This window comes from Dipodomys merriami, unplaced genomic scaffold (genome assembly GCF_024711535.1).
Source record: "Dipodomys merriami isolate MVZ:Mamm:240054 unplaced genomic scaffold, mDipMer1.0.p SCAF_16, whole genome shotgun sequence".
Taxonomy (NCBI): domain Eukaryota; kingdom Metazoa; phylum Chordata; class Mammalia; order Rodentia; family Heteromyidae; genus Dipodomys; species Dipodomys merriami.
Genome location: NW_027202937.1, coordinates 8,037,007 through 8,053,067, shown reverse-complemented (window position 1 = coordinate 8,053,067; position 16,061 = coordinate 8,037,007). Strand labels below are relative to the sequence as shown.

Below are 16,061 nucleotides of genomic sequence, written 5' to 3'. Positions count from 1 at the left end.
AAAAAAACAACAATATTGTGTGTGGGTGTTATGTACTTTGGATATATGCCCAAGAGTTGTGAGGAGGGGTTACAAGGTAGATCTATTTTTAGTTTTTTGAGGAAACTCCATACTGATTTCCACAGTAGTCAGACTAGTTTACATTCCCACCAGCAGTGTATGAGGATTCCTTTTTCAGCATTTTTTAAGCTTTTATTTTCTATAATTTGTTGTTTGTTTTCTTTTTTTGGGGGGGGGGGGTCCGGTCATGGGGCCTGAACTCTCGGCCTGGGCGCTGTCCCTCAGCTCTTCAGCTCAAGGCTAGCACTCTACCACTTGAACCACAACTTCTGGCTTTTTTTTTCTGCTTATGTGGTGCTGAGGAATTGAACCCAGGGCCTCATGCATGCAAGGCAAGCACTCTACCACTGAGCCACCTTCCCAGCCCTTGTTTGTTTCCTTCTTACTGGGTAAGGTGGAATCTTAGTGAAGTTTTGGTTTGCATTTCCTTTTTGGCTAAGGATTTTGAACATTTTTTCATGTATCAGCTATTTGTCTGTCTGAGAACTGTCCAGTTTATTTGCCCATTTATTCACTGGGTTATTCCTTTACTGTTTAATATTTTAGCTCTTTGCATATTCTGGATATTAGTCCATTATTTGTTAAGATGTTGAGAATTTTCTTTTTCCTGTGTGTGTGTGTGTGTGTGTGTGTGTGTGTGTGTGTGTGTGTGTTCACATGTACGCATGTATGTGTGTGCACACGTCATAACTGGAGCTTGAACTCAGGGCATTGGTGGTGTCCTTTTGCTTTTTAAGGCTGATGCTCTACCACTTGAACCACAGCTCCACTTCCAGAAGGATTTTCTAAAAAAGAGAGCTTTGTAATTTGGAAGACTAGTGCTTCTATTTAAAAGAACATAAATAGGGCTGGGAAGTTGGCTCAGTGGTCAAGTGCTTGCCTTGCATGCCTGAGGCCCTGGGTTCAATTCCTCAGCACCACATAAGAAAAAAGCCGGAAGTGGCGCTGTGGCTCAAGTGGTAGAGCGCTAGCCTTGAGCTGAAGAGCTGAGTGACAGCGCCCAAGCCAAGAGTCCAGGCCCCACGACTGGACCCAAAAAAAAAAAAAAAAAAAAAAGAACATAAATGCCTTGTACAACTAATGTATGCTAATAAAAATTTAAAAAAGGAATTAGAGACTTAAAGTGACAGATATTTTAGAACTAGATGTACATGATGGTTGATAAATACCCCCTCTCTCCCTTGCCCTATTGGGGCTTGAGCTTGGGGTCTGGGCACTCTCTCTGAGGTTTTTTTGCTCAAGGCTAGTACTCTACCACTTGAGTCACAGCTCTACTTCCAGCATTTTTGGTGGTTAATTTGAGATAGTCTCATGTACTTTCCTGCTAGGGCTGGCTTCCAACCATGATCCTCAGATCTCAGCCTCCTAAGTAACTAGGATTACAGGCATTTGCCACCAGCATCTGACCCCTTTTCTCCTTTTAAGGAGCATAATAAGAAAAATGGATTGAAGGGGGAAAAGTTTAATTATTATAAATAGGAATGAAACTATGGGAACTTTGGGTCTAAGTGTCTGTTAAGTAGTTATATAATAGATGGATTTCAAACCCTTGAGAGAACTCTAGACTGAAGAGATTTGGGAATCATTAACAGCCTGTGGTTAAAACCATGGAGGAAATGAGAAGGTCAAGGACAACTATGCTGAAAGCTAGTCTCTGGCAGGAGAACAGGACAGACCTGCCAGGGTTTGAGAACACTTGGGAAGATGGGCAGCTGCTGCCGAGGAATCAGATAGGGTAAAAAGTGAAGTGTCCTGTGCACCTGGCATTGGGAAAGCCATTGGTGACCTTTGGGAGGGCAGACGGGTCAGGCAGCAAGTGAGGTGCTTGCCTCACCTTGTCTGATGAGAGCTAGAGGGGGCAGAGCGCTGGAAACCTAAAGGGGAAGGATGACTAGTTCCTCATATGAGAAAAGTGGCAATGGGAAAAGTGGCAATGGGAGCAGATAGAGGCAAGTTTGGAAATGTGGAGACATCTGCTTCAAATATGTCAAATTATAAAAGGCCAAGGTAAACAAGTACATAAAGCTGGGACAGCTATATTGAGTAGACAAAAGAGAATAGCCAGGGCGGGGAAGGTGGCTCAGTGGTTGAGTGCTTGCCTTGCATGCCTTGAGGCCCTCAGCACCACATAAGCAGAAAAAGTCAGAAGTGGTGCTGTGGCTTAAGTGGTAGAGCTTTCCCCTTGAGCTGAAGAGCTGAGGGACAGGGCCGAGGCCAGACCAAAAAAAAAAAAAAAAAAGGACAATAGCCAAATGCAGTATATGGTCTTTAGTTAAATCTTGGAGTTCCCACTTTTGTGGAGCTTGGATATTTTAAAATGTATATTTTGTATATGTCTGTACATGTGTGTGCACTCACATTTATAATGGGAAATTTGACTATGGGCTGAGTATTAGGCAATAGAGTTCTTAATTTTAATGGTAATGATAATGCTCATAATTAATAGAAAATGTCCTTATTTGGAGATGTATGCTGAAATATTTAAAAGTGATTTCATGATGTGTTGCAACTAACTTTTGAGTTCTCCTAAAAACTGAGAAAGTAGGTATGGACAAATGTTAACATTTGATGAATCTAAGTGAAAGATACATAAATGTCCATCATACTTACTTTTTCTAGAAGTTTGAATTTTTTTTTTTTTTGGTCAGTCATGGGGCCTGAACTCTGGGCCTGGGCGCTGTCGCTCAGCTCTTCAGCTCAAGACTAGCGCTCTACACTTCCAGCTTTTTCTGCTTATGTGGTGCTAAGGAATTGAACCCAGGGCCTCATGTATGCAAGGCAAACACTTTACCACTGAGCCACCTTCCCAGCCCTAGAAGTTTGAAATTTTTAGAGAAAATACAGACTTGAGAACGCATCCATTTGATGGCTGTTTTCTCTCTGAATTAGGAAGGGGCATATTTTCAGACAGTGAAGAAGTCTTATGGCAAAGATGTCTAGAAAGAGGACCCTTTGATTCAAATGATGGTTAAGTAAAAAAAATTCCCTTGATTGTACTTTTTGATTTTTGGTGCTAGTTCTGAGTTTGAACTCAAAGCCTGGGCAGTGTTCCTGGGTTTTTATGCTCAAGGCTAGTGCTCTAACACTTTTGAACTACAGGTCCACTTTGGCTTTTTAGTGGTAAATTGGCAATAACAATCTTACAGACTTTCCTATCTGACTTTGAACCATGATCCTCACATCTCAGCTTTCTGAGTATCTAGAATTACAGATGTGAGCCACCAGTGTCTACCTTTAGACAAACATTTCTGTCAGGGTTCATTGTATTAGCACTGTCTTGAGCTGTTCCCTTGTAGACAGACTAAAGACTTGGGGAGCTGCCAGTCCCCATTCCTGAAGTGCTCTTTCAGAGGTGAAGCAGCTCCCTGGCTCACCTCCCATAGACCTCTCCTAAAAAGCTGACTTTCTCCACTTCAGCTCTTTAAACATTTTGAACAAGACAGGTTTGTTGTGAGAGCTGCCCTGCACATGTTTAGTCTTTGCCCATTAGATGCCAGGACCCCTCCAGTTGCAAGTCAAACATATCTTTAGACATCACCAAATGCTTGTGAAAAGCAAAGTAACACATCGTTGGGAAGAAGTATTCTAAAGCAGTGTCTCATCAGTAGAGCATGGTTTTTATTTATTTTTATTTATTTATTTATTTATTTATTTTGTTGGTTGTGGGGCTTGAACTCTAAGCCTGGGTGCTGTCCCTCAGCAATTCAGTTCAAGGCAAGTGTTCTGCCACTTGAGCCACAGCACCACTTCCGGTTCTCTGGTGGTTAATTGGAGATCAGAGTCTCATGGACTTTCCTGCCCCTGCTGACTTTGAACTGTGATCTTTAGATCTCAGCCTCCTGAGTGGCTAGGATTATAGGCATGAGCCATTAGCACCTGGCTGGAGCATGCTTTTCATCAGCAGTGTGTGTCATGTGCCATTCTGAGTAGTATGATGAAATCTCATGCTGACCTGACACCTACCATCCTTGTTCAGTGTGTCCAGCTGTGTATATCTCTGGCTATTGTGAGAAAAACTATCTTTTTTTTTTTTTTTTTTTTTTTTTTTTGGGTCCAGTCCTGGGGCCTGAACTCTGGGCCTGGGCGCTGTCCCTCAGCTCTTCAGCTCAAGGCTAGCGCTCTACCACTTGAGCCACAGTGCCACTTCCGACTTTTTTCTTTTTGCTTATGTAGTGCTGAGGAATCGAACCCAGGACCTCAGGCATGCAGGGCAAGCGCTCTACCACTGAGCCAACTTCCCAGCCCTCTTTTTTTTTTTTTTAAACCAAAATGTGTTTCCTGAAAGTTTTTTCTTGTGCCTGGTTGCTTAGTTCTTGGTAGGGAAAAGAGGAAAACCTTTGGGATAAAGGAGGATCTTTTGAAATGTAAGATTTGTCTTAAACTGATTTCCTTTCAAAATGGACTTAAGAACACATCTCAGATTGTTTAAGAAATAGAAGGGGGTGCAGGTATATGTTGAGATTATTTGTGTACTGATAATTTTATTTCAAAGACATCTTATGTAAATACAGTTTATTTTATTCAAACTAGCCAATCAGCAGGTTATAAGCCAGAGCTCAACCAATCTGAGCAGAGGGGCAGGGCCTGCTGTGTTAGGGATACATAATGGAGCAGTCTGCCTGCTGTGTGTGCCTGCTTGCCAGAGTTTTGTCTGATGCCTTGCTGAGACAATTCTTTATCTTTGTGTCTATCATTGTGACTCCAGTGGTTCTGGGAGTGTATTAGTAACACTACTAACCCTTTAGACACTTAATAGCTATCTATATTAATGATTGTCACAACACTTCGATGCTCATGTTCAAGCAGCATCCCATCCCAGACTCGTGGCTAATGGTGTAATGTCCCTCCATCATTCACCCCACAGTGTCTCGTGGGCATTTACCATCTCACCATCACAGGGAAAAGAACACACGGACTATATTCAACAGTTTTATTATTGATTAGTATGCTGTTACTGTGCTTAATTTAGGAATTCCATTTTATCATAATTATGGGTGTTATGGGGAAAGCATGTTACACCTACGTTCAGTACTGTCTTGTGGTTTCGGCATCTACTGGGTATCTTGAAACGTATGCCCCATGTTATCCTGGATGTCCAGGCTGTGTGTGGTGCCTTGAATTTAATAATCCCACTGGTAATCCTGCCTGTGTTTTTGCAGGTTTAAACTACTGTTAGAATCGTGCTCACTCTTCCGAATTTCCTGTGACCAAGCTTACTTCTGCCCGAGTTGGACCTTCTTTCTGGAGGTAAATGGTTCACCCTCAAGACGTCCCCCTTAGTACCCTTCATGCTTGATGCTTAGCCATGACTTTATGGTTGATTTTTTTTAAAGGGGGCAAGCTTTTTGTTGTTGTTGTTATATAATTAACATTACATTCAATTTGTAGTATGCCAAAAGATTATCTCTATCCCTAAAAGTTCTCCAGTTTCCACAGGAAAATGATGTCTCTGGTTGCAAAAGCAATTTGTGAGATTTTGTGGGGAGGGGAGCAGTCAGTCACGGGGCTTGAACTCATGGCCTGGGTGCTTTCCCTGAGCTTTTGTGCTCAAGGCTAATGCTCTACTACTTTGAGCCACAGCACACTGGAGATAAGAGTCTCACAGACTTTCCTGTCCAAGCTGGCTTTGAACCGTGATCTTCAGATCTTAGCCTGCTGAGTAGCTAGGATTAGAAGCATGAGCCACTGTGCCCTGCTTTGTGAGAAATATTATAATGAGTTATCATTCTGCCCTTCTTGCAGGAATCACTTAGGGGTAACAAGAATATGCATTGTTGCACATCTCTGACTGCACTTGCACACAGTGATGTTCCTTCAGGCCACAGACTGGGCACAGGTGGCTCATGCCTGAAGTTCAAAGCAGAAAAGTCCATGAAACTAATCTCCAACTAACCATCGGAAAGCTCAAGTATTGGAGTGCCAGCTGTGAACAAGTAGTGCCTAGTTGAGTGCATGAGACCCTGAGTTTAATCCCCAGTATGGGGGAGAGAGAGAGAGAGAGAGAGAGAGAGAGAGAGAGAGAGAGAGAGAGAGAGAGAGAGAGAGAGAGAGAGAAGGAAGGAAGGAAGGAAGGAAGGAAGGAAGGAAAGAAGGAAGGAAGGAAGGAAGGAAAGAAAGAAAGAAAGAAGAAAGGTTGTGAGATTTTTGCTCCTCTTTATATCTCTATAAATAGGTCACTGGTTTTTGGCTCTGCTGTACAGTAGATTTACCTAGAGAGCCTTTAATAAATGTTTACACCTGCTCTCACTAGACAGAAGCACTATGTTTAATGGTGGAATGACAGGCAGTATTGCGTGGGGTTGGGTTGTCTTCTTACTGATTTTTAAGAATTATTCATGTATTCTGAATATCTTGCCCTTATCAGATATATGATTTGCAATTTTTGTGTGTGTGTGGAGGGGTCCGGTCCTGGGGCCTGAACTCTGGGCTTGGGCGCTGTCCCTCAGCTCTTTTCAGCTCAAGGCTAGCGCTCTACCACTTGAGCCACAGCGCCACTTCCAGCTTTTTTCTTTTTGCTTATGTGGTGCTGAGGAATCGAACCCAGGGCCTCATGCATGCAGGCAAGAGCTCTACCACTGAGCCACCTTCCCAGCCCATGATTTACAAATTTTTTCTCCCATTGTATAGCTGTCATTTTTCTTTTTTCCTTTCCTCTTTCTTTCCCTCCCTCCCTCCCTCCCTTCTTCCCTCCCTCCCTCCTTTCTTTTCTTTTTATTATTATTATTTTTTTTTTCGGTCGTGGGGCCTGAACTCTGGGTCTGGGTGCTGTCCCTCAGCACTTCAGCTCAAGGCTAGCGCTCTACCACTAGAGCCACAGTGCCACTTCTGACTTTTTCTGCTTATGTGGTGCTGAGGAATCCAACCCAGTGCCTCATACATGCAAGACAAGCACTCTACTACTGAGCCACCTTCCCAGCTCCTTTCCCTTTCCTTTTCCTTTCCTTTCTCTCCCTCCCTCCCCACTTCCTTCCTTCCTTTTTCTTTCCTTCCTTTTCTTTTTTTACCTTCCCTCCCTCTCTGCCTTCTTCCCTTCCTCCCTCCCTCCCTCCCTCTCTTCCTTCCTTCCTTCCTTTCTTATTTTCTTTGTACTAGGTATTGAACCCAGGACATCTGTAAGAAGGGCTCTACCACTGAACTACATACACCCTTTACCAAGGATACATATTTTTTTAAGAGAATTTTCATCAAATTCTGAACCTGAAATGAAGGTTCTAAATTTTATTTGAACCCTGAAGTGAGGACCATGCAGTCTTTAAAAACAAAATAAAACACTGAGTAAGAGCAAAAGGAGTTCTGGGGAGTGATCTGCTGGGATAGGAGGCATTCTCGTGTGCGTGTGTGTGTGTGTGTGTGTGTGTGTGTGTGTGTGTGTGTGTGTGTGTGTGTGTGTGTGTGTGTGTGTGTGTGTGTGTGTGTGTGTGTGTGTGTGTGTGTGTGTGTGACAGTTCAGGGCCTCTGCCCTAGACACATGACTGTCATCTCTACCCTACAGGTGGCAGCATCTTCCTACTGAACACAGCTACCACTTAGTGCTTAGCAAGGTTTAGAAACACTTTGAGAATGAAATATATAAAAAGACCTTCAGGAAGGAGGGAAGAAAGAGACAAGGGCTGGACAACTCCCAGTACTACCAAAGCAAATAAACAAAACAGCCCAGTAGAAGACAATATCAACCTTACATTTTGTCTTCTTTTCTTGTGCGGGGCCCGGGCTTGCACTCAGGGCCTTGGCACTGTTCCTGAGATTTTTTTTGCTCAAGGCTAGTGTTCTACCACTTGAGCCACAGATCCACTTCCAGCTTTTTGGTAGTCAATTGGAGATAAAGTTTCCTGGACTTTCCTGTCTCAACTGGTTTCAAACTGCAGTCCTCAGATCTCAGCCTCCAGAGACACTAGGGTTACAGGCCTGAGCCATCAGTGCCCAGGAGGCTTTTTTCTTCCTCATGAAAAGAACTATTATCTAATTTCTTTTCTTTTCTTTTCTTTTTGGTTGTTGTTGGTCTTTGTGCCTGAACTCTGGGCCTTGGTGCTATCCCTCAGCTCTTCAGCTGAAGGCTAGCGCTATACCACTTGAGCCACAGTGCCACTTCCAGCTCTTTCTGCTTATGTGGTGCTGAGGAATTGAACCCAGGGCCTCATGCATGCAAGGCAAACCCTCTACCACTGAGCCACCTTCCCAGCCCCTATCTAATTTCATTGTACAAATTATGCTGAGAGAACTCTGCTGCTTAAGTTTAATCTTTTATCTGAAGCCACTGTGAGTCAATCTTCATTAACTAAAAAGTATTACAGTTCACAAATTGAATAATAAGATTAATGTTGATCTTGGGTCCTTTAAATACACAATACAAATAAAATGCCCTTTATTGTCTAAAATTGTGGGAAGGCTCTGGGCCTACAGGCTGCAAGGGCCACGTGAAGAGCTTGGTATTGTCTGAAGTTCTTGCTCTGCCAGAAGCAAAGCTTCTCAGCATGTTCCTCACAGTAAATCTTACCTTCCCAGATCAATTTTTCCTTTTGGTTGTTGAAAGATATCTGGTGTAATTGCAAGGAAATAAGTGGTCAGTATCATTATCTACATTCCACTCTTTTTTTTTTTTTTTGAGTAAATGACCAGTAGCAGATCTCTAATTGGCCTTAGAAATCTTTTTGGATGCCATTAGTGCTTCAGAATCTCAAGGATTTTTTTTTTTTTTTTTTTGTCGGTCATTAGGCTTGAACTCTGGGCCTGGGCGCTGTCCCTCAGCTCTTCAGCTCAAGGCGAGCGCTCTACCACTTGAGCTACAGCGCCACTTCCGGTTTTCTGGTGGTTTTATTGGAGATAGGAGTCTCACGGTCTCTCCTGCCCGGGCTGGCTTTGAACCGAGATCCTCAGATCTCAGCCTCCTGAGTAGCTAGGATTACAGGCGTGAGCCACCAGCGCCCGGCTTCAAGGATTTATTATGAACCAGACCAGTGCTCCTCAAAGTGTTCAGGAGGCCAGTGCCCGTGGATAAACTGTTTCTAGTACACAGTTACACAGATAAGTGACATTTAAAAACTTACACATAAGTTAGGCATGGTGGTGCATTGCTGTAGTCCCACCTGCTCTGGAGGCTGAGGCAGGAGGATTGTTTAAGCTCTTCAGTTTGAGAGCAGTCTGTACAACATAGTGAAACACTACCTCAAACACACACACAATAAATAGTAATAAATCTGTACATGTGGAAGTGGCGTTGTGGCTCAAGCGGTAGAGTGCTCGCCTTGAGCTGAAGAGTGCAGGGACAGTGCCCAAGCCCAGAGTTCAAACCCCACGATCGACCAAAATCTGTACATGAAACCGTTTTATATTCTCGCAACATACCCACTGTGTTTGCAATCGACTGGGGAAAACACAAAACTGATTCTCCCTGAGGAGGTGGAGAGACCTTGCTGTAAAGGAAGTAGCTTTGGAGAGGAAGTACTCTAAAGAAGTCAGCTTTTGGGCTGGGAAGGTGGCTCAGTGGTAGAGCGCTTGCCTTGCATGCCAGAGGCCCTGGGTTCAATTCCTCAGCACCACATAAGAAAAAAGAAAAAAGCCAGAAGTGGTGCTGTGGCTCAAGTGGTAGAGCACTAGCCTTGAGCTGAAGAGCTGAGGGACAGCACCCAGGCCCAGAGTTCAGGCCCCATGACTGAACAAAAAAAAAAAAAAAAGTCAGCTTTCTCTTTTCATTTGTATTCTCTCTCAGGGATTTTGTGTTGGAAGACATGGATCTTGCTTCTAATGAAATCAGCATTTATGACAAACTTTCAGAGACTGTTGATTTGGTGAGACAGACAGGCCATCAATGTGGTATGTCTGAGAAAGCCATTGAAAAATTTATCAGACAGCTGCTGGAAAAGAATGAACCTCAGCGGGGGCCACCCCAGTATCCTCTTTTGATTGCTGTGTATAAGGTAAAGCACTTATAGCACAAACTCTAGTAACGTCCCAAATGTTTCTATTGACACATCCCACCACAGAACCTTGGGGTTTCTGTGCATGAATCGGCCTTTGCGGGACTGGGAATGTGGATTAGTGGTAGCGTGCTTGCCAAGCATGCATAAAGCCCTGCATTTGATTTCTCAGTACCACATAAACAGAAAAATCCAGAAGAGGGCTGGGAAGATGGCTCAGTGGTAGAGCGCTTGCCTTGCATGCCTGAGGCCCTGGGTTCGATTCCTCAGCACCACATAAGCAGAAAAAAAAAAGCCAGAAGTGGCACTGTGGCTCAAGTGGTAGAGCGCTAGCCTTGAGCTGAAGAGCTCAGGGACATCACCCAGGCATTGAGTTCAAGCCCCATGACCCCCTCTCCCCCCCATCCCCATCCCCATCCCCACCCCCAGTCAAAAAAAAATCAGCCTTTGCTCTACTACCATGTACTACTAGGAAATCTGACTGTTGTTAATAGGCAGAGCATAAGTAAAAGCTGTGTGCTTAGAATTAATCTGAGTGTGTGTTTTATTGGTGCTAGGACTTGAATTCAGGGCCAGGGCACTGTTCCTGAGCTCTTTTGTTCATAGTTAGTGCTCTAGCCTCAGCGCTACTTCAGTTTCTGGTGGTTAATTGGAGATGAGTCTCACAGACTCATGACTAGCTTCAAACGGCAATCCTCAGATCTCAGCCTCCTAAGTAGCTAGGATTACAGACATGAGCCACTAACACCTGAAGTTTGAACTCTGGGCCTGCATTGTCCCTGACCTCCTTGTGCTCAAGACTAGCACTTTACCAGTTGAGCCACAGCGCCACTTCCAGTTTTCTGGTGGTTAATTGGAGATTAACCTTTCCTGCCTGGTCTGGCTTTGAACCATGATCCTCATATCTCAGCCTCCTGAGTAGCAAGGATTACAGGCGTGAGGCACCAGTGCCCAGCTGTGTGTGTTTTAAGTGGTGCCATAACCCCCAATTGAGTAACAGAAGTTTGGTGAACCTTGAAGTTCAACTTTGAATGCCTTTAGAAGTGAAAATAAATGGCTTAATTTTGAAAACAGATTAGTTCTTAAGGCACTGGGAATGGAAGAGGGCTGGTTTTGTTTTTCTTGTCATTAAGGTATTTTGTTTGCTAGTACACTTACTAATCCATTCACCATCTTTCCTGGTAGGTCCTTGTAACTCTGGGCTTCATTTTGCTCTCTGCCTACCTTGTGATTCAGCCTTTCAGCCCATTAACACCTGAACCTGGGCTTTCTGGAGCTCATACCTGGCGCTCACTCATCCATCACATTCGGCTGATGTCCTTGCCCATTACCAAGAAGTATATCCCAGAAAATAAAGGGGCTCCTCCACAAGTCATTGATCAAGACAGACCCTTTCCAGGTAATGTGCTGTGTTTGCTTCCTGTGAGATCATTTCCTTCACAGTGTTTGGTGGGAAAGGGAATAACATTTATTGCTACATATTCTTGGTATTTTTTTTATTTAATTCAGTTCCTATTAAAACTCTTTAGGGGGCTGGGAAGGTGACTCAGTGGTAGAGCACTTGCCTTGCATGCTCGAGGCCCTGGGTTCGATTCCTCAGCACCACATAAGCAAAAAGAAAAAAGCCGGAAGTGGCACTGTGGCTCAAGTGGTAGAGCGCTAGCCTTCAGCTGAAGGGCTGAGGGACAGCACCCAGGCCCAGAGTTCAGGCCCCACGACCAGACCCAATAAATAAATAAATAAATAAATAAAACTCTTTAGGATTGAGTTTTACTATCCATATTTTATAAATAGGGCAATCGAGGCTCAGGAAAATAAAGACATTTGCCAGAAAAACCCATCTGATAGAGCCAAATACAATCCTGTTAGTTCTAGAACACATTGGAGATAAAGTCCTTTGCATAGATTTGCCTCTCTTTCTGTCTCCTCTCCTTGATCCCTATGCACGGTGGGTAGTTAGTAGAGCTAACAGTGCACTGAAAGCAGCTACTTTTAGCTAGATCCTCTACCAATCCTGAGCCTATTGTGCTAGTTTTTTAGGTGTGTCCCACATTTTTAGCCTGCTCTTTCTGCCACAGTTCACTTAATTTAGTTCTCTGAAGTGTATCAGTTTTACCAGGAAGCTGAATTTAAGGAACATTTAAATTTAGTAACAGTGCATCAATAGCAGGGAATTCCTAATCTGACAGTCCCTTTCCTTTTGAGAATAATATAACATGATAAGACTTGAGATTTACGTTTTGAGAAAGAATAGAGACATTGTTTGGGGAACTTGAAAGAAAGTTCTTCTTTTTTCTTTTTTTGATGATGAGGATTGAGCCCTGAGCCTATGTATCCTAGGGAAGTGCCCACCAGCCCCTGAGGTGGCTTATTCGTATGGAGGGTCATATACATTCATACCACAAATGGATTATAGAATTGTTTTGCATAACTCTATTCTGGAACCTTTTGGAGCCATGATAACTTTGAGAAAGTATATTTTCAGGGAAAAAAAAATGGTTACTTTCATCTAAGCTCTTGTAATCATAATGTCTTTTTTTTTTTTTTTTTTGGTTGGTCGTGGGGCCTGAACTCTGGGCCTGGGTGCTGTCCCTCAGCTTTTCAGCTCAAGGCTAGTGTTCTACCACTTGAGCCACAGCACCACTTCCGGCTTTTTCTGCTTATGTGGTGCTGAGGAATTGAACCCAGAGCCTCATGCATGCAAGGCAAGTATTCTACCGCTGAGCTACCTTCCCAGCCCGAGGATCACAGTTTGAAGCCACCTCAGGCAGAAAATTCCACTAGATTCCATTTCCAAAATAACCAGCAAACAGCAAAGTTGGAGACAGACATGGTTCAAATGGTAGAGCACCAGCAGAGCAAATAAGGCAAGCAAGTGTAAGGCCCTAAGTTCACATCCCTGTACCATCAAAAACAGTGGCATTTCTGGCAGCAAAGTTTGGGGCATCTGGAAGAAAAAGCCAGAGAGCCTTATCAGTGAGGCCAGCCATGCTGTCTCTTCCAGCCCTTCCTGGCTGTCTCCCCTGCCTTTCAGCAGCTTCCGCTCTTTGTCCCAGGGATAAAGCCAGCAGGAGCCAGCTGATGGCATTTACTTTCTTTGTTCCATGAGCTCTGTGGTGAAAAAATTCGGATCATAAAGGGACTGATTACTCCTACTTTAAATCATGTTTTAAAGTTGAAGAAACTCCAGTGTCTCACCAGCGATCTGGATAACTCTGCTTCAAATTAGTATTTTGCCTTCAGATGGAAATCCAGTGAGTCCTGGTGTTCAGTCTTAAGGGGAACATTGGAGAGTGTGGTTTTAGCTCTTTAATGTTGTCAGTGCAACGAAGTGCTGTTTTATTGTAAATGTGGGTATGGGTGCACCATTTTCCACTGTGGGACTCTGCTTTGCATGGCATTTGGAAAGAAAGTAGACTCACCTCTGGAGACAGTTTTACAAGTGAGGATTCAGGAAGACAGAAGGACTATGTGCTCTTGGTCTCCTCTGTTCCTGTGTGTGTGAAAGGGTTCCTGGCATGCTGCCCTCCATGCAGGGGACCTGGCAAAAGCCAGGGTGTTAGAGGAAGCGCTGTGCAACACAAGCGTGGCAGAATAGCCTGATTAAATAGCACATACCAGTGAGAGCCAGGGGCCTTTGTCATGAGTTTTGCAGGTTTTTATGGGGACCTCTAACCTAAGATCATTCACTTCAGCTTTATTTTGAGATTCCTGTGAATTCATGCTGCTCATCTAGTTTTTCTTCCCATTCATTTAGTCCTATTGTTAAAGATTCAAAAAAAAGGGTTGAGGGAGATTCTACATAATTTCTTCTTGGAGAGACCCTACTGTGTGCCAGGCTCTGTTCTTAACAGAGCATTGACCAACACAGACAGCCCTTTATTCTCGGTGAACGAGCATCTTCACACTCTCTCCTCCCTCTCTTCCCCTTCTTTCCTTCCTTTTGTGCTGGTACTGGGGCTTGAACTTAGGGCCTCATGCATACTCAGATTGGCATTTTTGTTCCAGGCTGGAGCTCTATCACTTGAACCACACCTCTACTTCCCTCCACCCCCATTCTTTCTTCCCTGTTATTTTTACAGACAGAAGCTTTTGTCCTAGAAAGAAATCTTTTTAAAAAAATTCTTTTTTCCAGGTTAGTAATCTGTGAACAGGTCCTCACCACTGAAAATTTCAGGGTGTGCTATGCTGTGCATGGTGAGCCCTTGGAGTAACTTTTTTTTGTAAACAACTGTCGGTTACCAGGAAGCCTCCTGAAGATCAGCTCTCTGCCCACCCACTCCTTTTCATTGTACCCAACTCCCCGGGAAGGGTGGGAGATTACACCACCAGGACTTCCAGGCAAAGCTGGGTTTGGTCTGAAGAGCTGTTTTGTGACATTTCAAATTGAAATGATTCCAAATCAGTGTGAGAATTGGGAAGATAGCCATGGCTCTCGCATGCAGTTTTTCTCCTTTTCAATCACATTGTGTGTCCATTACCCAGAGTTCTTTATTTTGAAAGGATTTATGCTTGACCCCTCATAAGGACCATTTGAAAATATTACAGAAAGAAAAATAAAATCACAGTCCCAGTTTACTATTGAAAGAAGTGGCATGAAGAGTTTTCGTTGGCCCTGGATGCCCCTGGAGAGCCCATTGGGAGAGAGTCCCCCTTGTATTAGAGGGGTGCCACAGAGGTTGAAATCTGCCCGCAAACCTGGACTGGCTGAGAGAGGCAGGGCCGCTGCTGTGTACACTGACACAGTGAAGCCTGTTGAGATTGGTGTAGGAAGCAGGAAGCAGGTAAAGGAAGAGCTAGAGAGGGTGAGTCTAATCATGTGTCATTGCATACATATATAGAAAGGGTAAAATAAAAGATCCTGGCAAGCCAGGCGCCAGTGGCTCACGCCTGTAATCCTAACTACTCAGGAGGCTGAGATCTGAGGATCATGGTTCAAAGCCAGCCCGGGGAAGGAAAGTCTGTGAGACTCTTATCTCCAGTTAACCACTTAGGAAACCGGAAATGGTGCTGTAGCTCAAGTGTTAGAGCGCTTGTCTTGAGCTGAAGAGCACAGGGATAGCACCCAAGCCCAGAGTTCAAGTCCCATGACCCACAAAAAAAAAAAATATCCTGGGTAACTAATTGATGCAAAATAAAAAATGGGGGCGGGGGGAGAAAACAAAATGTTCACTGCTGATTACTGGAATGTTTTGTGATTAACAGATAATTCCCAAGTGTCTTTATTGATGTTAAAAAAATCGATAGTGTTTTGGCCCAATTGGGTTGTCTGTTGCCCTTTGTTTTAGGCGCTCCCCTGATTGGTTCTATTAGGTTTTAATCAGAACCATCTTGTGAAACATTTTGGATTCAACTTAGAGTTTAAAACAAACACAGCTCTTCAAGAACACAGATGAAACTCTAAACGGATCGGAAAGTAAACAAGAAATAATGAGTAGCTTTCTGGACAGGATACTGACAGGGGAGAGGAACAGAGAAAAACTATGAAAGCAAGACCTTCAGAGGTACCCAGAGAGGGTATCAGGCAGCCAGTTGACTAGTACTACATCAGAATTGGTGGCGGGGGTCTTCCTTCTAATCAACCTGCTGATTAATTGATCAATTATGGAGTTCAGGTCAATGATTATTAGTAGTGTCACCCATTCTGGACATTGTCATATAGGCATAGGCAATTCACTGTATACCAAAGATACCCTCAACAACTCACTGTAGCTTCCCCAACCCTGCCCTCTTCCTGCCCTTTCCTCACACCTTCTGAGAATTGTCTTGGTTCCCACTAGTGCGTTTGTACATCAGAGTGTGCAAGGTGACAAGCATCAGGATGTGTTGGTGATGTAGAACCACCAGGAATGCCACTCCTGTTGTGCCCTAGACATTCCAGACGCCTGGCCCCGGCTTGGAAAACATTTGGACTGAATTGCTGAATGCTTCCTCCAGCTGTCACTCCTCAATCTACTCATCTGAGGAAGGAAATGCACATGCATGCTAACATGGACACAGAGCATAGAAAAGCTGCAGAAGCAAATGCTCTCCCAGCCCTGGCCTCTGGGCCCTCTCTTGTCAGTGGGTGCTTGTTTTTCTGTTTTT

At 43.9% G+C, this 16,061-nt stretch overlaps 1 protein-coding gene across 3 annotated transcripts in view; it reads left to right on the top strand.

Moving 5' to 3' along the window:
- Positions 1-16,061, top strand: part of CUNH6orf89 (chromosome unknown C6orf89 homolog) — a 30,536-nt gene that overhangs the window by 2,487 nt on the left and 11,988 nt on the right. For 2 of the 3 annotated variants that reach the window (XM_070023869.1, XM_070023867.1), the window contains exons 1-3: positions 5,220-5,307; positions 9,767-9,974; positions 11,160-11,373. In XM_070023869.1, coding sequence (XP_069879970.1) covers positions 9,786-9,974; positions 11,160-11,373 — 403 coding nt within the window. In that variant the 5' untranslated portion in view covers positions 5,220-5,307; positions 9,767-9,785. Of the gene's footprint in view, positions 1-5,219; positions 5,308-9,766; positions 9,975-11,159; positions 11,374-16,061 lie in introns of those variants that run through there. The other variant, XM_070023868.1, reaches the window with a different exon arrangement.